This window comes from Fonsecaea monophora (genome assembly GCF_001642475.1).
Source record: "Fonsecaea monophora strain CBS 269.37 chromosome Unknown Scaff4, whole genome shotgun sequence".
Classification (NCBI taxonomy): Eukaryota; Fungi; Ascomycota; class Eurotiomycetes; order Chaetothyriales; family Herpotrichiellaceae; genus Fonsecaea; species Fonsecaea monophora.
The window spans coordinates 435,868-458,245 of record NW_019173935.1 but is presented as its reverse complement, the minus strand read 5'-3'; the positions used below and the strand labels follow the sequence as shown (position 1 = coordinate 458,245).

Below are 22,378 nucleotides of genomic sequence, written 5' to 3'. Positions count from 1 at the left end.
TATCTATCAAGCATCAACGTTTCATTCGGTGGTAGAATTGCTGTCCATACAACATCACTTCTACCCCTTTTCTCCAGCCCGCCTCATCCAGACGCCGACAATGACGGGTAGGGTATCGACGTTGGGTTCGTGGCTCAAGAGTGTGGTCATCTCTCGTTCTCAGCTCTCAGCTCGGCAATCAGTCCGCCCACGTCTCGCTTGGTCGTATCCTCTGCCAATTTCTTAGCCACGATCTCGTTTATCTCTTTCCCTTTGCTCAGCGCCGTGTTGATACACTTCAGGAGAACTAGGGCATCGATCGAGCTACCTCCCATTTTGGAAACTTGACATAATTCAAAGTCGTTCACAGTAAAAGTTACACTCGAGTCCCGAACTTGCTCTTCGCTGCGTGTGGCATCCAACAAGACGGTCTCCCCTCCGTGGTAGAAGCTGAACGTCGTGCAGACGGGGTGGTGCATGATGCTCAATGGAACGGGAACTCGCTCGGCCATGGTGTAGATAGTTACAGTTTCCCCATCAACCGAGACATCTGGTCTTCGAAAATGTCTCAAAGCTGCCACAATCGCGATACAGGCACAGTCGACCAGACCACCGTCAGAGTCAAGAACGTGCACGTCTGCTCTGATGGACCAGCACTTTGCGCCCGCAATAATGCATAAGGATTCCGTATCAATAGCACGAGATCTGCGTATGGCCTTTTCGAGAGTCCGAGACAATATTACTTCTTGCTCGGTCTGTCTACCGACTTCATATGCGGGAGACGCAATAGGGCTCAATTCCGTGACAATTGTGAAGATCCCATCGAATTTGCGGTCTTCAAGTGGCTTGGTGACTTCTGCCGAAATTTGCACATGTACTCTTCGCACGCGTTTAGTTTAAGCCAACACGGGCGTAGACAATAGCCTACCTCGTTTTCCCCAGACGGGCAGTCACTGTTCCATATTCATCTCCGAATTGTAGGTCGAGGTTTCTGAAGTGGTCAAGGCGTCGTCCATCTAGTCGGACGCCTTGTTCTAGGGCTTGAAGGATGAAATGCTGTTCAATGTTGGAGATGTCGACTTCGCGTGGCATATTATTGAGGTAGTATCAGTTGTGATGGTGGGTATTGTTGGTAGAGGGGTTTCGTCTCCATTCAGGGAATTCGTTATTCACACATTCTACGGCGAGATTGATGTGACTGGTCCTTTGGGTTGCAACAATTTACTTTCTGCCCGTCAAAGTTGGTGGCTTGAGGCCGAAAATATTCTTGCGTTTTAGGACTGTATGCTCCACCTGGTATTAAGGCCCACTGCTACTGTGGAGCATTTCGCCTCGAACCGAATATATCTTTTTCCTCAACAAAATCAATTTTTCGTTTGCCTATCGCCTCTTTGTTCCAATTTTTCCCCATCAATCCTTTGAAATGTGTTCTTTATCCAGAAGAAGTAGTCCCCCGAATCCTTGCTTTCATCTGAAATCTGACTCACTGCAAGTCGACTCCAATGCGGTTCCCGAATACCTGAGATTTCTAAAATCACATGATTGTAACCGCACTTCACATGCAAATCTGCGATCTGCAAGCGGCTTGGATGATCTTATTTGTCTCACATGCGAGATAAGCAGAAGGCCGAACGCAGATCCAGGTACTGGAACGTACCGTATACGAGGTACTTATCATGACACCACGCCACGGCACCAAACGGTTATGAGGTTACTTCAAGCCTTCGACCTCAGCGAACTTCTCTTTCTGCTCCCATTGACAGGCTTGGGTTGCGTCAGCCTTGTTCAAACTTTTCCACCGAGCCTCACCAATCCCCATATTTGTTGGGCCACTATCAAGGTCGTCCACCCTCATGTCATTTCCTACACCTCTTATTGGTAAAAGAATCCATTTCTCGAGCCTCGCTGTGGTTCCTTTTCGCTTTCTCGCCTTACCCGCAACGACTTTTGCTCTTGCGCATATAGGGAATATCTGACAAACCTCCGACGCCCCACCAAGTGCAAGGACGGTTCCGTCTGTTATCGAAGACGTGGGTCTGTGGATGATGAATTGTTCTTAGGCAATGAGATTCAAGCTTTGCATTGTGCCCAAACCTCTCCCACTCTGCACGGCAGCCCGGTGCCCTTGACCTCCGCCGCTCCGCTATGCCTTTGGACATTTTTACTTCTCATGCTTTCCTTTCCCTTTCCATGAACTTGCCAGCGTGTGATTCTCAGGCTCTTCGGGTCTTCGAGGCCTTTCACTTTTCCTTCTTTCAGGAATCCATGCCAAAAACGTGGTACTGAACCAAATATTTCTGGTTGGTTCTTTGTTGCAACAGTGGTCCTTTGTCGCCATTTGACCTGGAATTTTCCACCCTCGCCACATCTTAATATTTTAATAGGCTGGTCGATGCTCGCCAGGCTGCGTTCGTTCTCTCACACAATCGGCTCTTTGGTGGCCCGTGGACATGGCTGAAAGAGACATACAGTCACCAACATCCGGGCAAACCAGCAACGATTCTGATGCCAACCCTGCGAGACGACACACTCTCAGAGGGTTTAGGCATGGAAACAGACACCACCAAAAGGTCAAATTCTCCGACGTTGCTGATGATGCGGGAGAGCCTCTGGTCGAGACTAGCACGCACGGATCTGTCCCAATAATCCGCTTGCCCGATTCTGAAGATGTGGCGGACCACGGTCTTCCAGCTACAAACTGGGCGGGAATCACGAATGCTGCTGCGGCTCAAGCCCAGGACCGGGCGAGTCGCCTCGCCAATAGATTAAGCCATTCTCACACACAACCGAGACCACCCTCAGGAATTCTTATTTCTCAAAGCACCACTCCCCAAACGTTGGCATCTCCAAATTCATCTCCTCCTTCAAAGCCATTGAGTGACTGGCTAGTCAATGAAGATGATATCCCTCTAGAACCACTCGAGAAAGATAAACGTCCCTACACGCTACATGACGAAACTAGTGACGACGACACAGAGAACGAAGACCCCAAAGCTCTGCACCGAGATAATGAGAATATTCAGGAGGCGAGACGGCTCATTAGAACGCTGACTAGTGGACCACATGCGACGGCATGGCAAGAGGAGTCCCGTTCCGGAGCAGAGACACCTGCAGTCGACAAGCACCTTCATGATTTGGATTATGTTCCCCCACCTGATCAATATCGTCCCAGTGTCTTTGGCGCTCTTCTTGCTTCAAAATTGGCACATTTGCAACGGAACGGAGTTACACATCCTACATACCACGAAGACCCCGTCTCACAGCCACCCAACCGATACTCTCCAAGAGGGTTCTATTCCAAAAGCCATTCTCGCGCGGGCTCTGAGAGTCATGATCATTCCACACCATCATCTGGAAGAGCCACGCCTTCTAAAAGACCGAAGTGGTATGATAGAGATGATCGTGACCGCCACTCAACTGGATCTCTGGCAACCTTATTGGCTCAGGCATCCATGACCTCAACAGCAGCGGCTGTGCCTCAAAGCAGCAACTATGTGCCTCGTCCGCCCTCTCAACACGCAAAGTCCTCGAATGGCATGATTGCAACAGCGGTGGATATGATCAAACACCCCGCAAACTATTTCCATCACAAGTCGACACCGTCCCTTCTGATAGATGAGGAGCGAGTCGTCCTAGATGTTGCTGAGATTATTGCTTGCCGAAAGTACTTGAAGAAGCTCGCTCGGTGTCTGATGGCTGTTGGAGCACCGACTCACCGTCTCGAAGAATACATGAAGACCTCAGCTCGAGCACTCAACATTGATGGTGATTTTCTCTATATGCCAGGCTCGATGCTTGTTTCCATCAACGATAGAGTTACTATGAGCACAGAAGTCACTTTGGTAAAGGAGTCCCAGAGCGTCGATCTTGGAAGGTTCAGAGACGTCTTTGACGTATACAAGTTGGTCATCCACGGCAAATACACCGCTCAACAGGGGACTGCTGATCTAGACGACATCATGAAGAAGCGCGGTCGACATCCTCTTCCTCTCCGGATTTTTGCGTACGGCATAGCAGCCATCGCGGTGGGCCCATTTGCTTTCTCCGCTCGGCCAGTTGACTTTGGTCCAAGTTTCATTCTGGGATGCATCCTGGGCTGGTTACAGCTTGTGGTGGTAACCCGCTCGGAACAATTCTCCCACGTCTTCGAAATACTTGCTTCCGTTCTCATCTCGTTCACTTCACGGGGCCTAGGTTCCATCTACCACAAAGGGACTGCCGTGTTTTGTTTCTCGGCTATTGCGCAAAGTAGTATAGCCCTAATCCTGCCGGGGTACATGGTGTTGTGCTCTGCTCTGGAATTGCAAAGTAAAAGCATTGTGTCAGGGTCGGTCAGGATGGTCTACGCCATTATATATTCACTGTTTCTTGGGTTTGGAATCCTGGTCGGCACAGTCATTATGGGTACGTTTCCTTGTTTATTGTTCTTCCAAACAAAATCTGGTCAGGGGATTAACGGAACCACAACAGGCCTCATCTATCCTCAAGCACAGAGTGACGTGACTTGTAATATTCCGGTTTGGTGGAACGATTCCAATCACGGGCCCAAACTCCTCTATGCGAGATTTATCTGGGTTCCGATATTTGCAATATGCCTCGCTATCATCAACCAAGCGAAGTGGAAACAAATGCCGGTCATGACCCTGATCGCTTTTGTCGGCTATCAATCAAACTTCTGGATCTCTACCAAGCTCTCGAATAACATCCAGGTGGCCAACGCAATCGGTGCCTTTGCAATCGGAACAATGGCCAATCTCTATTCTCGCTTCTTCCACGGTCTTGCGGCAGCCGCCATGTTGCCGGCGATATTCGTTCAGGTCCCCAGCGGACTAGCTGCGAGTGGGAGCCTGGTGGCAGGCATCACAAGTGCCGATCAAATTACTGGAAACGTGACAGGAGTAAGTATCATCAACAACGGCACTGCGGGCTTCTTGGACGCGCAGAACAGTACAACCAGTGCGGACGTTTACGGCGGGACGATTTTCAATGTTGGGTATGGGATGGTTCAAGTGGCAATTGGTATTAGCGTTGGTCTATATTTGAGCGCTTTAGTTGTATATCCGTTTGGCAAGAGGAGGAGTGGACTATTCAGCTTGTAGATTTTATAGCATGGGTTTGGTCGTGCATGAATACTCGATACTTGGTACTTAAGCCTAAACGATCTCAGTGGTGGCGTAGGCAAGGCTGAATGACCTGCCAAGCCTTGCAAGGCTGCCGATCTGCGATTGTCACCTTGGGAGGTCTCAAGACCATCTTTTCTACCTTGTAGAGCTGCACATTCTGCCTACTGCGCTCTCTATTCTCTTGATTCCACGGACGATTTCCTGCTGCATACCCTCTGACAAACTATCCACCCAATATGACAACAGGTAAGCTCTCTCCACCTTTTTTGCACTGCGTGGCTAACTCTCGGAAAAGCACACCGACCGACGTTTGACCCTGCACGAGGCAAAGAAGCGCAACGAGGACCAGCTTATCACCAGCGGCTGTTACCTGCGCACACTCTTCTCAAAGTCCGGTCGGTAGCGCACAAGTATCCAAGGAAGAAGACCATCTAACGCAAACCAGACAGCCCGGTCAAGGCGGCGCCGCAGAAGCTGAGCACAGAGATCTCCGTGCAGAATTACTTGCGGCAGAGGCGGCCCATTTTGCAAAGACGAAGGGGACGATCGCAGAACCTACGAGCAGCCCTTCGAAACCTATAAAGCGAGAACTCGAAGACGACCCCGATCGTGGTAACGACGAGGATGAAGACATTGAGACAAAACGAAGAAGGATACTCGAAGAAACTAGAGACATCGATGCGGACTCAGATGGAGACGATACAGAAAGCAGCGACGAGGAAAGTGACGAAGAAGATGAGACGGCAGAGCTGATGCGTGAACTCGAGAAAATCAAAAAGGAAAGAGCTGAGCAAAAAGCACGGGAAGAAGCAGCACAGGCTCAAGAGGCAGAAGACCAGCGAGAACGAGATATTGCACTTGGTAATCCGCTCCTCAATCCAAAGGCATTCAACGTGAAGCGGAGATGGGACGACGATGTGGTCTTCAAGAACCAAGCTCGAGGCACGGAGCAGAAAGGAAACAAGGAGTTTGTCAACGTACGTCCACCCGACTGCTGGGACATGCAGAAGGATGCAAGCTGATAAGTATACAGGATCTTCTGAGATCGGATTTTCACAAGAAATTCATGGTAAGAGACTCGGTATTGGGATGGCTTTTTGGGTTAGCTAACTCTTTCTACTCTAGTCGAAATATGTCCGATAAAACCAGGCTACATTTCTGAACGGTTGTCCATGGTCGCGACAATTTTGACGGGTGCCGACGACTTGCGGTATTGAGGTCTTTAAAATGAGACGTACAGCGCCCACCCAAAGCCGATTTTTCCAGCTCAGAGACATTTGAGGCGGTGGCAAAACATGTGGTCCTCGCAACTTGAACACGTGCACGACCGAGCAAGCTGAAAGAGCTGCAGGTTGTGCATTAGCCACACTACTAGTCTGGAGATTCGGAAAAGGGCACAGCACCTAGAGCGCTCGGCAGGGGTATAATTCTGGATCGATATACTAGACTCTTGCAGGTGACGCAAAAGGCTCTGAGAGTGAGGGAGGGATGTCCTCGTTGCGACTTGGGGAATTGGATCTTGGACAGGGCCTTGGACATTTCGAAACTCTAAAGAACCCTGCCTCTGGTAAGATCCGCTTTGACGGGCCTCATTTGGGAATAAGGAGGAGAAAAAAGAGTGTGAGAGGTCCAGAAGGGGGTGGTACCCAGTTGCCGGGCGAGCGCAGGTGCGCAGATGAGTAGCCACCAGGCCACCAGGCACCAAACCAACAGAGGGGCACCTGAGAGGGCTCAATTTAAGGGCCACAGGCAGGACACATTGGTGACAGGGGGTCATCTGCCCATCGAAACCATCTCCTTCCGGCAGCAAAAGAAAGCAGATCGTGCTTGTTTCGGGCGACGCAGTGACGCGCGCAATGCAGCAAAATGCACAAAACATGCCGTCATAGGCAACTTGGGGCCTTCAAGGGCCTCGCAAGTTTCCGGGCTGCGGGGCAAAAATCACCTGCATTCACCCACTCAGCTTTACAGCTCAGCTCTCCCAACTCTGTCACCTCCCTCACCAACTCAAAGACCTCGTCCCTTATTTGTGTGCCCCTCTGGTTCTGGCAGAGATGAGCCTTCCTCCACATCACAAACAAAGACCAGTCCTTGGTCCCAGATCTCACACAACACCAGGTACGGGGTAAGGTGTCACCGAGGCGTATCCCGTCCTCCCTGCTCCTCCCCCCATCTTCAGCCAATGCTCGCACCAGGAAATGACGATACTTTGGCAGCTTCCCAGCTTCCCTGCACTTTATGCTTGTCTGGGTTCAGCTGTCCAACATCTGGCCCTGTTTCACGCGGGGTCTCTCATCCAAGTCATTGGTTCTGTATCGAGACTTACGTATGCTATGAACGACCTCCGCGTCAGTTTTTGTCACTCGTGCCTGACGTGCTTTGGAATGGCGTCTTTAGAGTCTAGCCAGGGTCGTAGATTCCTTTGGCTGGGGTTGCTTTCATTGTGTTCTTAAAAGCCTTGCCTTGCTCCTCCTCGGATGCCTGTAGACCTTCTTCAATCCCCCAACTTCTCACACAGCTGAAGCCCACACTTTTGAACAGAGTATATCAGCAAACGATATCAAGCACAATGTCTTACAATGACGACAACGTATGGCCCAGCTCGGGATTGGACGGGCGTGCTGTTAACATTCTCTAGCGACGCGGCGGTGGCTACGGTGACGATAGCTATGTAGGTCACTCAGAAGTCCATCAAGACCCCAATCTGACTACAAGTTAGGGCTCTGACCGACGTCAAGGAGGTGGCTTTGGCGGTGACAGCTACGGTGTATGGCCTTCCTACCTGGTTCTCTTCCCTCCGATGCTCACGAATGTCAGTCTTCCGGTCGTGGTGACGCCGACAACTATGGTCGAAAGACCGGTGGTGGCCTAGGAGCTGATGACACCTATGGTGACTCCACTGTTACAGGAGGTAGAAGCACTGGCCGTGACAACGAATTCGGTGAGCTGTCACCAAGTTCCATAAGACATCATTGAGCTAACTGTAAATGCAGGTCTGGGCAGTGGCAGGACAGGCGCACAGCAAGCTGGTGGCTTTGGCACAAGCGACGATACCTACAGCTCCGGAACCCGTGATACCTCTGGAGGCTATGGTGGTAGTGGCCGCACCGGTGGTGGCCTAGGGACTGATGACACCTATGGAGACTCGACAGCCACTGGTGGTCGAAGCACTGGCCGTGACAACGAATATGGTACGTGCTGATCACAGTGTTCTGTGAACAAGTTGACCTGACCTCCTGTAACAGGCCTGGGCAGTGGCAGAACTGGAGCTCAGTCATCTGGTGGCTTTGGTGCTAGCGACGACACTTATAAGTCGAGCACGGGCGGCGGCCGTGGCTATGGAGATGATAGCGTTGGTCGTCGCGGGGACGATTTCAGCTCTTCGGGTGGCACTTCAGGCGGACTCGGTATGGTCTCCCTGTTCTATCTTGACAGTATCTAATTTGGGAAAGGCACCGATGATACCTATGGCGACTCAAGCCGGACCGGAGGAACTTCTTCAGGTCGGGACCAAGATTATGTGAGTACCACCCTATTGCAGCAACATACAAGGTCTCAAAACCATACTAACACGTGGACTTACAGGGCTTGGGATCTGGTCGTACCCAGGAGCAAGAGCGCGGCGGCTATGGCGGCAGCGGAGGCGGCTATGATGATGATAACTCAAGTGGCAAGAAAGACTCCACCATGGGCAAAGTGTTGGAAAAGGCGGGCAATATATTCGGCAGCAACAAGTTGGAGGAAAGAGGTGCGGAAAAGAGACGAGGTGCTGGCAACGATGACTATTAGCCCACGTTGAAGATGATGTTGTGAAGCGGTATGAACACGGTCACAGTGCGCAATGGCGGAAGAGGTTTTATGCTAGCTCGGCAGATGTATGAGAAGTCATGACCTGCTTAGGCAGATGGAATATCTCAGTTGACCACGAATACGAGGAATATCACAGTATATATGAAAGGCTGTGCCCATAAGTCATCATTCTATTGAAGCATTCGCTGCGTACAGATCATCTGTAATGATTCGTCCCAAACTGTCGGCAGACATTACCAACGGGTACCTAGGTAGATATATGAAAATAGTGTTGGTGTTTGGTATTGTCACCTCCTCTCCCAACCCACCACACGAATCTCGACACCCGCCTTGTCGTCCTTGAGCCACATGTCCTTTGCACTCCTGCCCGCCATAGAGGTGGTACTATCCTTTCGACGCCCCTGGTCGTCGTCCCCTCGTCCCTCCTCGTCGCCATCGTCATCATCGTCTCGCCCCGCCGCCACCGCGTCCGCAATACTCTCCTTCCTCCTCCCCTGGTGCTGGGGTACCTCGACGCCCCTCCCGATCCACTCCTGGAGTTTTGCCTGCGTGACGTGTCTCCACTTGGCGGATTTGACGCCCGAATGCGGCGACGGGAGCAGGTCGGGGAAGAACGTGTCGCATTCGAACCCAGCCTCGGATCCATCCTCGAGCTTCTCATCCTTGTCGCCGGTCTTATTTGGAGTGTTGGAAGTGGTAGCGGTGGTAGTGGTGGACGGACGATTCCGATTCTGACGACCCTGCCGAATCTGCGTCTGCAGGATCCGCACGTCAAAGTGTCTGCCGGAGCCGTCGCCGCCCATTTCGCCTTCGGTGTCGGTGCCCGTTTCGCTGCCCGCCGGGGTCGTTGGCGTCGGCGTGTGCAGCGTCGCGGACGAGAGGGACAGGACTTGGCGGTAGATCTCGGCGCCGCCGATGCAGAAGATCTTGGGGATGGAGAGTTCCACGCCCGTCTCACGGGACGAGCTAGATACAGATCCTGGCGCGGATGTCGGTGTGGTGGTGGTGGAGGCGAGGTCCTGCGGAACGGGGATTGGGATTGGGATCTGGATCGGAGCTTGTGAGGAGAGGAGCGAGAGAGTGGATGGCAAAGAGGAGGAGATGAGGATCGGAGATATCGACGACGCGTCTCTTGACGATGTTGGTGGGAGTGGGACTGGGAGGAGGATCGTGTTGGGTTTTCGCTGGGCGGCTGCTTTCTTCGAGCTCGAGTTCAGTTTCAGCCGCATACTCGGTAGCGGAGCAGGGAGGGTATGTAATTCCCACTGCCGCTGCGGCGTTGTGGCTGTCAATTCCTCGAGGATCTTCCGTCCGAGTTCCTCGGAATCTGATCGCGTGATAATCACATTCAGTCGGCCTGCCAGCGGTCGGAATTTCGGGGGGATGCTCTCCCACGTCTTGCGGCCCATGACCACGGCATTGAGCGTTCGCGGCCCTGCCGTCGTCGCGGCCGACGACGAAGACGAAGAAGGCTCCGACTGCGAAAAACCAACCTTGGTGACCTCCGGGGCGACGTACGATGTGACGTTTTTGAAGAACGCCATGTCCGCCCTGATGGGCGGCCAGGGTAACTGGCCCCTCAGGCCGATGCCCATGGGCGGATTCAGCGCCGTGGCGACGATGACGTAGATGGGTTTCGGGCGCATGAAGATGGGCTTGACGATGGTGGTGGTGGTTTTTATGATGCGTTTCGACGACGGCGAGAGCATCTCGGCATCCTCTTCTTCTTCCTCCTCCTCCTCTCCCTGGACTCGGGCCTGGGCCTCGTCCTCGCTATCCCTCTCGAAATTTGGGAGCCTCGGCGTGGCCAGTTCTGTGGGCGATGGCGGTGATGAGAGCGTGGTTGACGGCGGTGTTGGTACCGTCATGTTATGTTATTCGTCCCTCTTCCTCTCTCCTTGGAGCCACGGCCAGTGCGTTGGGGTTTTTGTCAGGGGAATTTTCTTCGAGGTGAGGGAGGTGTTGGTGGAGACTCAGTCGGTTGTGTTGTTTGTGAGTTCCAGAACCCCTGAAAAAATTATGGGGAAATTTTTCCAATGTTGACGTTTCTTATCTGAATATCCCCTATTTTTTTTTTCTGAATGAGTTTTTGGGGGTTATGTAGATTCAGCTTGTCGGTATCGTGTCCTCAATTTATCGGATTCCTTTCTAGGTCTTGCTTTTGCGCATCTGATCCGAGAAGACAGTGAAAGTGCAAGGGGGGCGTGCAAAAGAGAGATACTCGTAGATAGTAGAACCTTGGTAGGAACTAGGTAGATAGGGTTGAAGTGTAGTGAAAGAGAGATGACGCCACAGCCAGGAGAAGATCGCTTGGTACCTGGTACTAAGCTAGGGACAGTAGATCGATAGAAACACAGACAGACGGACAGGTACGTTCATACCGATGTATGTATGTATGTGTGTACTGTACTGTGTGTGTTGTACTGAGTCTCAGAACACCTCGTGATGTTTATGAGTGACCGAGAAAGATGTGGTGTGGTGGTGTGTTGCGGTATGGAATTTTTGTTTTTCTTTTTAGCTGCATCCCCTCGTATGGAGGTATCTACCTAGCTACATAGCTGGACATCAACGTCAAGACTTCCCGCTGGTCTAGACCCCCTCGCGACGACATACCTATCCACACACTATCCAGAACCATCCCAACCCCCCAAAAACCATGGGCAGCAATAAGAAATTCATTGGGGGGTAACAGTCTGCAAGCCGTTTTTTTCAGCCAGAAGTCCAGACGCTCGGAGATGATCGCCCGCATCGATCCTCGATCTCCATCCATTTGGCTTGCATGCATCGTGTTGGTGGCGCGGGTGGCGCTGACCCCTGGCGGCACACAGAGAGGGGCTAGATGGCGTCTATGGGGCCATCCTACTCACCTACTGTAGGCGCTACGAGTAGGTCCAAACCCGGGGATGAGGTACAACACATCATGTACCTACCTCCCAACGTGACTACGATGCTGTCGGTGCAGTTTTTGCAGATGCTTCATGCGTACTAGGTATAGTAGTGTACAGTAGAACCAGGCCAACAGGCTAGAGTCGCTCGGGGAAGGGTAGATGTCTTTGTAGCTGCATAGGTAGGTATGTACCTAGATTTAACTAGCTGTGATTAATACTAGATAAGTCAGTAAGTAGTAGTAGGTAGTCCTGCGGGGCTTTGGGCTCGGTTAACAAGTAGGGTTGTTAGCTGGCTTGAGTAGACACCGAGTAGGTACTTATATATCTGCCGTGTACCTCTCACCCAAAGCCTGCATACAGCGTGGGCGGTGCTGCTGCCCGAGTGGGAGTGGTGGCCGTGGCTGCGGCCGCGAAGGAATATTTGACGCCGCATCCCTGTCCTGGTACTCGGTACTTTCCCCAAGGTACTGGATACAATCCATAGGTAGACACTAGACTACATGAGTATGGAGGGGTAATCTGATATCAGTGTCTCCTCTGCAGGGTCACATAGAGACGCATAAATCCATCGTCGGACCAGTTGGCTCGCTTAGGTGTCACTCTTTGGCGTTGCTCACCTCGAGCGCTGTCTCGTACTTCTCTAGAAATTTCTTGAACCCCTCTTCCACCACCTTGACATCCTCCTCCATCTTCTTCCTTATTGCTGCCTTATCCTGGCCGTTGACATCCTGGCCCTCGTGGTCGTCTTTGAGCGTGTCCAATCCGCCAAAGAGCCAGATCTCCTTCATCGTCCGCGTTAAAATCATGATCTCCTCTGCTGCGCGAACGATTGCCGTCGATTCGACGTCAAGTTGAAACTGTTGCACAGCCGTGTCTGTCAATGATGGCGGAGCCGGAGCATTCGCTGTGCCTGCAGACGCCGCGGCGGATTGTGCGGCGGTGTCATCGAGAGCCACAGCTAGAATGTTCTCGAGCCTCTTGATCAGGGTGGTTGAGAGAGCAGTAATGCGAGCTGGAAGGCAGCTGTCAGAACAGGGTCTGTCTTTACAGTCCATGAAGATCCATCGGATAGTAATCAAGGGGATAATACTCCATGGGCGCTGATGATACTTTCCCAAACAAGTGACTGCTCTTACCTTGTAAGAATTTGGCCGTGGGCACGGCGTCCGAGGCCGCCTCTCGTTTGGGAGTTGGTTCCATCTTGTCAGAAGTCCAGATCCGCTTCAGCCTTGACTCTTCAGTCTCCACTCTATCAGCTCTATTCAGAACCACTCACTGTCTTTCGCAATCCTTCAGCAGCTCCTCGATGCGGACTGTCTTGGGGGCGAGGGTCTGATGAGCCCCTGCTCAAATTCAGTTGCTCTGCGTCCGATTTTGGACCTCGTTTGGATGCCACCCAGCTCTTCGGAGGTCGGTCAAACACAATCGTGAAAGGTGAGAGATCAGGCAAAACTCCTGCATGGCCCAGTCGAGAAGAAACAAGTGTCTTGTCAGCTGTGGTCGGCACCGTGGCTCGTGAGGTAGATACGCTGATTGGTTGCTACATTTTCATCGATGGAAATCAAGGAGTTGAGAAATGTGGTGTGTTGAGCACAATCCAAAAGCAGGTATTGCGCTTTAGTCACGTGTGGACCTCCGTAGTGAATTCTACTGCGGATCAATAAGGCCGGGAATAGCAGCCAGGCAGCAAACCCAACAATCGTGCTATGTAACACTCACCATCCACTTCACCTGCCCTTGTCTTGTCCAATTCATCAGACCCCAATAACTTGATATATGCCTGAGGAGTCGATCGACCTTTAGAGAAATGTCTCAGTGACCACCCTCCGTGAGCACCTTTCTTCTGATCACAGAATAATACGCAGTGGGGAACATCTCCAAAGAGCCAGTCTTGGTTGATTACTTTCAGGTTCTACTCCTGTGCATACGGACGAGAATTCCAAGTAAGCCTGTGACAGATTCTTACTTGATCCGCTAGGGGTTCCTCGAGATACAGACCAGCTGAGTGGATACAACCATTACGACTCAACGACTTGTCGTTGCATTTTCTCGGCCCCTCGGGATCTTCGCAGTCGCCGCCACGCAGCTGGCCGAACGATGGCGTTGTCTTCGCCACGGGCTGATAAATTTAGAGTCGACCACCGCTGATGGCCGCCTGCTCTGATTCGATCAGCCCCTCGCAGCCACACCTTGTCTCAGACATGCTGGGGACTTTTGGGGAAGGCAAAGAAAAAATTCTCCGCAGCCATGCATGGTATACCACCTTACTGCCACCAACGCCAGGCACCCTATACGTTCATTTGCAGTATACGAAATACAGTTGCTCCAGCGCCCCAGCAGGCGGTCACTCCTGACGTCAAACCCAGGATTCGGAACTCTCGGTAGACTGTGGATCATCCAAATGTGCATTTTCAAGGCCACAGCCGAATCGAGTGGGAGAATATCGGCATGGACGATCCACCGATCCTGAGACATTGCATACGCATACGACTGCTGCTTGCCATTTCTCCCACGCACCCACCACGCATGCTCCATTGTTATTATGTACAATACTCGGCTCGGCCAACAATAGACAAATTAGAGAGAGAGAAACGGTCTGGCTTACCGGCGAGGAGCGGGTATACCGATGTATTGGACCAATCCCGGCCACAGACTGACTTGGCCCAAATCCATAACTGTGTCTACCGAGACTTCGCCTCCAACAACCACTAGCCAAGCTCAGAAACGGTCACCGGAAGTGGCACATCGAGGCATATACTTACCACGCAGTATGGATTGACGGCCTTAAACTGCCCCAGTTGGGACCCCAGCCATCGAATCTTCCTCATGGTACTGGAGACTTACGCCTTGTTTGGCATCCACGTGGTGGGGAACTGACCCAACGTCCACCTTTCAGCCGGATCAGCTTTTCCTTTTCGATGAGACGTTGCCATGCTGCGCCTTCGAGGCACTGGATGACGATCGAGTCGCTCGCCTTCATGGTGTGAGACCTCTATGCTGAAAGGTATGTATAAGAACGAGGCATTTGCCCGCTTTCTGTGAGGATTCCCATCATTCTACAAGCTCTCCTGTCATTCGCTGTTTTCCATTCTGTTATACACACATTCGTTCTTCTCACTCACTATGGCCAAACCAATCGTTCTATTTTCTCTCCTCGCCCCCGCTCTCTCAGCGGTCTTGCCTCGTGGTCAAGAAAGCTCATGGAACGAGTGGGCCTCGTCGAGCACGACCGTTGCCGCCAGCAGCACCTATTCTTCTACGGTCCCTGCCCAAAGCAGCAGTTGGGGGGACTGGTCAACTCCAAGCACAACTATTGTCTCTACAACCACGACCACAAGCAGCCCAGCGGCCAGCAGCACAACAAGCAGCAAGGGCTGGAACGACTGGTCGAGTACTTCGACAACTCCCGTTGTTCCTACGACGAGTAGCACGACTAGCAAAGGCTGGAATGACTGGAGTAGCTCAACGACTCCTGTTGTTCCCACAACCAGCAGCACGACTAGCAAAGGCTGGAATGACTGGAGCAGCTCGACTTCCGTTGTTCCTACAACTAGCAGCACCACTAGCAAAGGGTGGAACGACTGGAGTAGTTCGACATCTGTTGTTCCTACGACCAGCAGCACGACCACTAAGGGATGGAACGACTGGTCAAGCACTTCGACGACCCCCGTTGTTCCTACGACCAGCAGCACGACCACTAAGGGATGGAACGACTGGTCGAGCACCTCGACGACCCCCGTTGTGCCTACGACCAGCAGCACAACCACTAAAGGATGGAACGACTGGTCGAGCACCTCGACGACTCCCGTTGTGCCTACGACAAGCTCTTCAGCTACTAGCAAAGGTTGGAATGACTGGTCTTCCTCTGTCGTGCCGCCCGTTTCTTCCTCTCAATCGTGGAGCGGGTGGTCTAGTGTTCCTGCTCCGCCCGTGAAGCCGACAACCACTCCCGCTCCGGCCCCAGCCCCGGTGTCTTCTAAGGGATGGAATGACTGGCAATCGAGCTCCGCTCCGGCTCCTGCTCCGGCTCCTCAACATTCGCAATCTGCAGGATGGAATGACTGGAAGAGCACATGCACTCCTAGCACGGCCACTACCACCGTGTACGTAACGCAGACAGCACCCGCCTCCACTGTGACTACCACAGCGCCCGCTTCTACTGTGTACGTTACCGAAACTGCGACTACGACGGTGACCGAGTCGGAGACCACCACTGCTACGGTGACCAGCTGCTCTGCTACCAGTACGTCGTCGGGCTGGCAAGACTGGCAAGGCAAGAGCCATAGCCCAAGCCCAGTCCCAAGCCAAAGCACTGGATGGAAAAACTAAATTCAATCGTCCACGGGTGCGCTCATCACTGGGAACGTGTCAAGGCGGGAAGTGAATTCGAGACACCAAGATCTGGATAATTGGGGGGAAGTAATATCCCCCGGAGGAAAATTGTCAAACAGCGACAGATGGATGAATGGGAGGAAATTATGATTTACTTTGATGTTACCTATCTATCTAATGATGGGAAGAGTGCATTTGCGCCTCGGGAATAGACGACCTTTATTCAGGATTGGATGAAGGGGGCGTCTCTTGTTGGTTTTACATACTTATACGCACGAGCGAGTGAGTAGATGGTTACTCTCGCTCGCGTGACTTGTCACTCCTTTAATGTTGACTGATAATGTTTACTGTCTATCATCTGCCATCTACCATCTACCGTGTAATTGTCTTCTGAGCACTGCCGAGTACATCCAAACCACTCCAATCCTATCACACAACAACCTATTTTCTTTTGCGCGGTATATACCAAACCGCTCACTAGTATTTCGTGCACAGAACATGGTACGACCATGGTACATGGTACATGGTGTGATGGTGCACGATGGTGCTTCGTACACCGGACCTCGTACATAACACCGTACATGGCACCGTACAAAACGGGTAGTACACAGCTCGACAGTACAGTACTCAGTCGTGACAGTGCCGGTGAGGTAAATCAATCCCTAGGCCCTCACGCTACATTGGTAGATAGGTTGTAGTAATGATATCGACAGAAGGCAGATAGGTAGTGTAAAAGGGTGGCACAGCGTAGGCCAAATCATACATTTACTATAGAATCTTGCAGTCCCAAACCCTCCGTCCAGTTGCGCCACAGCAGCCGACAAGTCATCTAGGCCTGGGAAATACAATGCCACCGATCCGATCAAGGGTCTCGCCTGTCATCACTTCAGTTGGGAACGCCGGGAACTTGCAAGACACGTTTGGACTCGGTCCGTCTTCTTCTGCCCTCTTGTGACTGCCACGTGTATATCCAGATTTCTTGACTGGTTCATGGGCGAGACCTCAGGCTCCAGATCTCCTGTGGAGCTTTCCCTCGAAAACCCGCGAGAGACAACCGCAATCCCCCAATCATCAGTCGAGCAGCACCCCCTTATCCAATCGATGCCCAGCTCCGACCAGCCCGGTTCCGCATATTTCCCATCGATCCTTGTATTGGCACATCGACGACCCAATTCCCGCCACTCAACTGGTGAGAAGTCAAACCAGCCTTCCCTCGGTTGCAACGTAGATTGCGCTGAAACGCTCATTGACAGAATATAACACATCCTGTGGGTCGAGCCCGACGCCGCCGAAAAACAAAACAGAAGACTTGACACTCGTAAACACAAGGATCCATCCGTAGTCATAACGCCAATCAAAATATCCACCCATTTTGAAACACCAGCGCAGAAGCCCAAAAGTTCGTTGGCTCCGTGGTCGTGGAGCTCTTCTATCATTTCACGCCCGAATTGATCTTTATGTGGCATCTTATGCACATTCGGGTCGATGCACTCGCTGAGCCAGGCTTCCCCAGGGCACAGTGATGATCTATTCTCGGCAACTTCCATCACCTGCCCTCCCGGCCGTGTTAAAATCGCTTTTTTCCATTGCGAATGGTAGAAGATCGTCATCGTCGAATCGGTTTTCGGGTCGACTCCCACTGCTTCTTCCTCGCCATGGGACGCTGCCACTGCTGCCCCCGGGATCAATACTGCCTCGAGTTCCGCCCATGCTTGATGTTGATCCTGTAGGTGGTGTGGCTCGTCGTCCAATGCCGTTTCTGGCGGCTGTAACCTGATTGCGGTAAGCGGTGGATCGACCCGAGCCAGAATTCTCGGAAGCGCCGTCATCGTTCGTAAGGGCTGTCGCCAGACCCGAATGGCGATGGACTTGGGACGATCGTCGAGGTGACCCGATGGACGGTGGTTGGATTGGTATCTGTCCATCTGCGACGGCCCCATTGGCATGATCTTGGGCAGATTCCCGGCGGTGACCCCGACGATCAGCTCCCATGCTGGCACTTCGCATCCCATATAGATCACCAATGTCTTCGTCTGAGCTCAATGGTCTGCGCTGAGCAGAACTTGAACGTTGGTACGACGAAAAAGGCCTGGGGGAGCTGGGAATATCGATGGCAGGAACATTGGAGGTTGACTGAGCGTGTGCAGTCTCCTCTGTTGTAGCTTCGGACGGTGATGGTGGCTCTTCGGGAGCCAGACGGTGCGGCTCGTCAGCGTCATCATGGCTGTAAGCAGCGCTAAGTCGAGACGGAGCAAAGGGAGTGTGCGGTGTGTGAGGTGAGATTGGCTTTCCAGGAGAGGACGAGGTGGACATAGAGGTGCCCGCTACCATAGGAGGAACCCCAGACAATTGTCGACTGGACGATGCCGACGATCTCTGCAACATCAACGACGACGTCATAGAATCCGACAAAGCAGCATTGGAATCTCGCATTCTGTGATATCGATTCAGCGCAGCGGCAGTTCTCCTCGTGTTTGCTTCGGCAGCCGTCGTGGTTGTAGGAGTGAGAAGGTCCTTTTGCTGTTCCAGCATCTTCAAGAAACTCGAGATATTCTCTCCGTCGTCATCTCCCATTGAACCCGAGCTGCCACCTGCTGTGGGTCCCTCTGTCATCAGTCCCGAACCAGGCTGAGCAGACGAGGTGGCACTTCCTCTTCCACTGCTCGTCTGATCTTCATCTGTTCGTACAGTTGTTCCTCCCGAAGAAAGCCGAGCTCGTCTGTGGCTAAAACTACTACTATATCTCGTGACAGGAGCGGGTTTTGGAGAACTTGAGGTGGAAGAGGCGATGGCGTTGTCCGAGGCAAGAGATCCAGCTCGTCGCCCGGCCAGAGTAACAGGGGCCGCTGTGGAGGAAGGAATACCCTCTTCCGTCAAGGAGCCCAGGACGGGAATTCGTGCAGAATGGGTTCTTGGCGAACTGGCCATGGGAGAAACGCCCAGTGGAGATGCTGACAAAGTGGGTGTCTTAAAAGGCTGGACGGAGAACGAAGTTGAACTTCGCCGGTTGAACGCTGCATTTCTGAGAGAATTGCGCGAGGTTTGGCCTGCTGCCTGCAAGGGCACAGCTGGCCTTGCTGGTTCAGGAGTAGGAGGAGAGCTTGCATTGAAGTCTTGAGCGTTTCGCAAAGCAGAAATTGGATCGGTTCCGGTAGCAATACCTGCTTGGTGGAAGCTTGTCAGACTCCCATATGCATGACCCAGCTCTGCTTGTTCCAGTAGCCTCTGTCGTCGATCTGCAGGCAAAGATCCAATTTCTGTCCTGGGCGTCTTCTCGCTGGGTAATGAAGGCCGAAATAGCTCATCATCAGCGCCCAAAAACCGAGAGCTCAATAACTCCTCGGAGTCGTCTATCCGAAAATCACAGTTTTGGCGGTAATCAACCTTGACAGAAAAAGGACCAGCAGGTGAATCTGTTATACCAAAATCATAGGACAACAAGACGCCCGAGTTGCTGTCGAAGAGTCGCGTGCCCAGATTGTCGGAGCGAGACAAGCTCCGCATGTGAGAGCCGTCGACCAATCTATAGCCCAGCTTCATCGCCATGTGTGAGCGTCCTTTGCCAATCTTCCTTGACAATTTCCAAGCTGGCAGGAAATTGCTGTAGGTGTAGAGAGATCTGAAGAAAACAATGCTCTTTTTGTAAACCAGTGGCAGCACCATAGCGAGATCTGCAGGGATGGGAGCTGTCGGTTCACCGAGTTCTATAGTCCACCGCTCGAGGATGACTTCATCCATGTCCGCCATTCGACGCTGGTTCCCGCGCAAAGCACTATGGGCTGACATCAAGGTATTCATGACATCCCATCTCTTGCCGTCTTCGTCCACAATGACCAGTCGCTGGCCTTGTTGCAAGGACTCGGTGCTCAGGAAAACCTCAATGACCAACGGAGGAGGCCTATTGGAATCGACATCGCATGTCTTCCACCTCTTGATGTCATCTTTGTACTCATCCGTTTCCTCAATGTCAATGTTGAACCACCGATTCACTCTCTTATCGTTCGTCTTCTGAGAGTAGGCCGGTGCTAATTCGACCCGAGACTGCAGGATGATCAAGGCGGACTTGGTATGGAAGTTCTGGATGACCTGATTGAGCCTCTGCATTTGGACGCCGGGGTTGTCCGCAGGTTGATCTTGACGGGCAGAAGCAAAGTCCTCGGACGAACCGGAGCCTTGGGTGAGAGGAGAGTTTGTTCGGAGAGCCAGGACGTCTCGATCTCTTGGATTGTTGGTGCGGCTAGGGTTTGTTTGCTCAGAGGCGGCGGGGGATGCTGTGAGAGGAGGCGGACGAGGGTGTTGATGCATATTGCGTCAAACGGGATCTTGAACGTAAATTGGGTGCTGTTATTTTCACTCCCAGTGTGCCTGGCTTAGCGTTGAAGGGGTGAGTTGGGACTGATGGGTATTCGGTAGCCATCCATTGCTCTTCATTGATGTGATATCCACAAAACGTATGCAGCAGTCCTGGCGCAGGTGAGGGTAGCGGTCAAGGCATCTGGGACTTTGATGTACAAGGCTGATGGACGTAATTAAAAGACCAGACTAAGTCGATGAAGGGGCCATTGTGGCGTCGGACCGAGAAGAAGGATAAAGTGGGATGGAAATGGTCAGCGAGAGAGTTATGTGGTTGAGGGTTTGAGGTGCTTCCGTTCAAGATGGTCTCGAGTCGTGGGCATATGACGAAGGCCGCATGTGATTGGAGGTCGCGCGGGCAGGCGGCGTGAGGTACTTTGGACCAGGGTCAGATTGGGGTCATGCGAAGGCGATGAAGTGAGAGGATAGAGGTGAGCAGGCAACCACGAGCAGGAGTCAGGATGGGGGTGGAGCAGGACTGAGGACGATGAGGTGGGAGACAGAAAGGGAAGAGATAAGTACTGGAAGAGTCATCGAATGTCGGGAAAAATGTATATCGAGGGCGGATGGCCAGCAGGAGAAGCAGCAGCAGCAGCAGCAGAGCGCAGCCGTAGTAGTAGCAGGTTTCACGCATCATGCGCTCTGGGGGCGGGTGGGCAGGGTGGGCAGAGAGGGTGGGAGCTGTTGAACCAAACGAGTTTAGTACCTGACTAACTGTACGATCTCTTGGCCCTGTCTACGGGAGTACGAGTACTTGTATGGTGGCCTGCGGTGGCCTGCGGTGCCTGTGGTGCCTGCGGTGGGCTGGCCGGTGAAGGGAAAAACGTCCAAACAACGGCTGCGGTGAAGAGGAGCAGGAGTACCGTATACCGAGAGGACTCGTTCACCTCTTCTTCTCCCTGCAGCTCTTTCTTGCTCACTACACTCTTCTCACCTGCAGATACTCCCTCTCATCACCGCTCTTATTCCCCGTCTTCTTTTTTGTTACTACTAGCCATCTATCATATTATGTCCCCATATGCACGACCCTGGGTAATGCCTGCATCGCCTGCATGGCCTGCATCGTACCTTAATCCCTGTGGATGGAACCCCCATCCAAGTGTGCCCCATAGGCTGCTTTATTTTGACTGACATGCGTCTTTCTGTCGTGCCGCCGTGCCGTCACGTCCCCCCCATGCCTCCTTGTCTGGCGATTGAGATTCTCCCACGCACACAATCTCGAAAATGTCGACATCTCGCAAGGCCACATGTCGATTTAGGTCGTCAACTCCCTCTCATTCTACCATTCATATTCCTTCCCCGCTTCAAACGCAGAAGCCCGTCCTCTTCCTTCGCGCAAATGATCTGCTGGCGATGGCTCAACCCAATCGATTTGCGAACCCCATCAATCCACCTCGTCCCGAATCCGCCCGTGGCTACGCCAACTTCTGCTTCCCCGTGGCACTAAGGCTGATTCCAAGGTCCTCATTTGGTACAAAAGGGGGGAAATATCACCACAGCGCCCCCTCGAATGGTCCGTTCAGAGTCATTATTGCTGTCTCGAGAAAATCACCAAGGCTGACTGGATGGATCCTCGTCAATCCAGCCGGGGCTTCTTCTCCACAGCACGCTGGAGGGTCGATTGGAACAAACCAGGAAAGAATTTCCTTGTGTGTGCTCCTTGCTGCCTGTTACCTGTAGGCTCCCCTTTGGCTATTCCAAGGCATCAGTGGTGAGGTTTGTCGTTTATGCCATTAGCCTTGATCTTCAGCTTTCTATTGTTCCTTGTTTCTTCCAGGCAAACACGCGTGCGGCCCTTTTGTGTGCGGGCCGCTGCAAAGTGCCGGTGCTAGAACGAATCTGAACTGCCAGGCCGCTGGAGCTTTTCCGTGTCTGGTATGGCACGACATCTTT

At 52.4% G+C, this 22,378-nt stretch overlaps 8 protein-coding genes across 8 annotated transcripts; 4 read left to right on the top strand and 4 right to left on the bottom strand.

Annotated features, from left to right (window-relative positions):
• Positions 1 to 146: 146 nt before the first annotated feature.
• Positions 147 to 1,071, bottom strand: AYO21_01154 (hypothetical protein; the record flags this gene model as incomplete). Its single annotated transcript, XM_022651138.1, has 2 exons — positions 147 to 858; positions 908 to 1,071. The coding sequence occupies 2 exons, from the start codon at positions 1,069 to 1,071 to the stop codon at positions 147 to 149; spliced, it is 876 nt and encodes a 291-aa protein (XP_022516616.1).
• Positions 1,072 to 2,429: 1,358 nt separating this feature from the next.
• AYO21_01153 (hypothetical protein) lies at positions 2,430 to 5,078 on the top strand (the record flags this gene model as incomplete). The annotated part of the gene is made up of 2 exons (XM_022651137.1): positions 2,430 to 4,383; positions 4,450 to 5,078. The coding sequence occupies 2 exons, from the start codon at positions 2,430 to 2,432 to the stop codon at positions 5,076 to 5,078; spliced, it is 2,583 nt and encodes an 860-aa protein (XP_022516615.1).
• A 260-nt stretch (positions 5,079 to 5,338) lies between these two features.
• AYO21_01152 (pre-mRNA-splicing factor cwc15) lies at positions 5,339 to 6,245 on the top strand (the record flags this gene model as incomplete). The annotated part of the gene is made up of 5 exons (XM_022651136.1): positions 5,339 to 5,348; positions 5,398 to 5,497; positions 5,548 to 6,079; positions 6,136 to 6,171; positions 6,228 to 6,245. 5 exons carry the CDS (start codon positions 5,339 to 5,341, stop codon positions 6,243 to 6,245), a joined length of 696 nt encoding a protein of 231 aa, XP_022516614.1.
• Positions 6,246 to 7,671: 1,426 nt separating this feature from the next.
• Positions 7,672 to 8,891, top strand: AYO21_01151 (hypothetical protein; the record flags this gene model as incomplete). The annotated part of the gene is made up of 8 exons (XM_022651135.1): positions 7,672 to 7,692; positions 7,741 to 7,773; positions 7,822 to 7,869; positions 7,920 to 8,043; positions 8,096 to 8,293; positions 8,348 to 8,509; positions 8,555 to 8,622; positions 8,688 to 8,891. The coding sequence occupies 8 exons, from the start codon at positions 7,672 to 7,674 to the stop codon at positions 8,889 to 8,891; spliced, it is 858 nt and encodes a 285-aa protein (XP_022516613.1).
• Positions 8,892 to 9,199: 308 nt separating this feature from the next.
• Positions 9,200 to 10,780, bottom strand: AYO21_01150 (hypothetical protein; the record flags this gene model as incomplete). The annotated part of the gene is made up of 1 exon (XM_022651134.1): positions 9,200 to 10,780. One exon carries the CDS (start codon positions 10,778 to 10,780, stop codon positions 9,200 to 9,202), a length of 1,581 nt encoding a protein of 526 aa, XP_022516612.1.
• Positions 10,781 to 12,396: 1,616 nt separating this feature from the next.
• On the bottom strand, positions 12,397 to 13,000 carry AYO21_01149 (hypothetical protein; the record flags this gene model as incomplete). The annotated part of the gene is made up of 2 exons (XM_022651133.1): positions 12,397 to 12,812; positions 12,937 to 13,000. 2 exons carry the CDS (start codon positions 12,998 to 13,000, stop codon positions 12,397 to 12,399), a joined length of 480 nt encoding a protein of 159 aa, XP_022516611.1.
• Positions 13,001 to 14,923: 1,923 nt separating this feature from the next.
• On the top strand, positions 14,924 to 16,129 carry AYO21_01148 (hypothetical protein; the record flags this gene model as incomplete). Its single annotated transcript, XM_022651132.1, has 1 exon — positions 14,924 to 16,129. One exon carries the CDS (start codon positions 14,924 to 14,926, stop codon positions 16,127 to 16,129), a length of 1,206 nt encoding a protein of 401 aa, XP_022516610.1.
• Positions 16,130 to 17,659: 1,530 nt separating this feature from the next.
• On the bottom strand, positions 17,660 to 20,437 carry AYO21_01147 (hypothetical protein; the record flags this gene model as incomplete). Its single annotated transcript, XM_022651131.1, has 1 exon — positions 17,660 to 20,437. One exon carries the CDS (start codon positions 20,435 to 20,437, stop codon positions 17,660 to 17,662), a length of 2,778 nt encoding a protein of 925 aa, XP_022516609.1.
• Between the last annotated feature and the right edge of the window lie 1,941 nt (positions 20,438 to 22,378).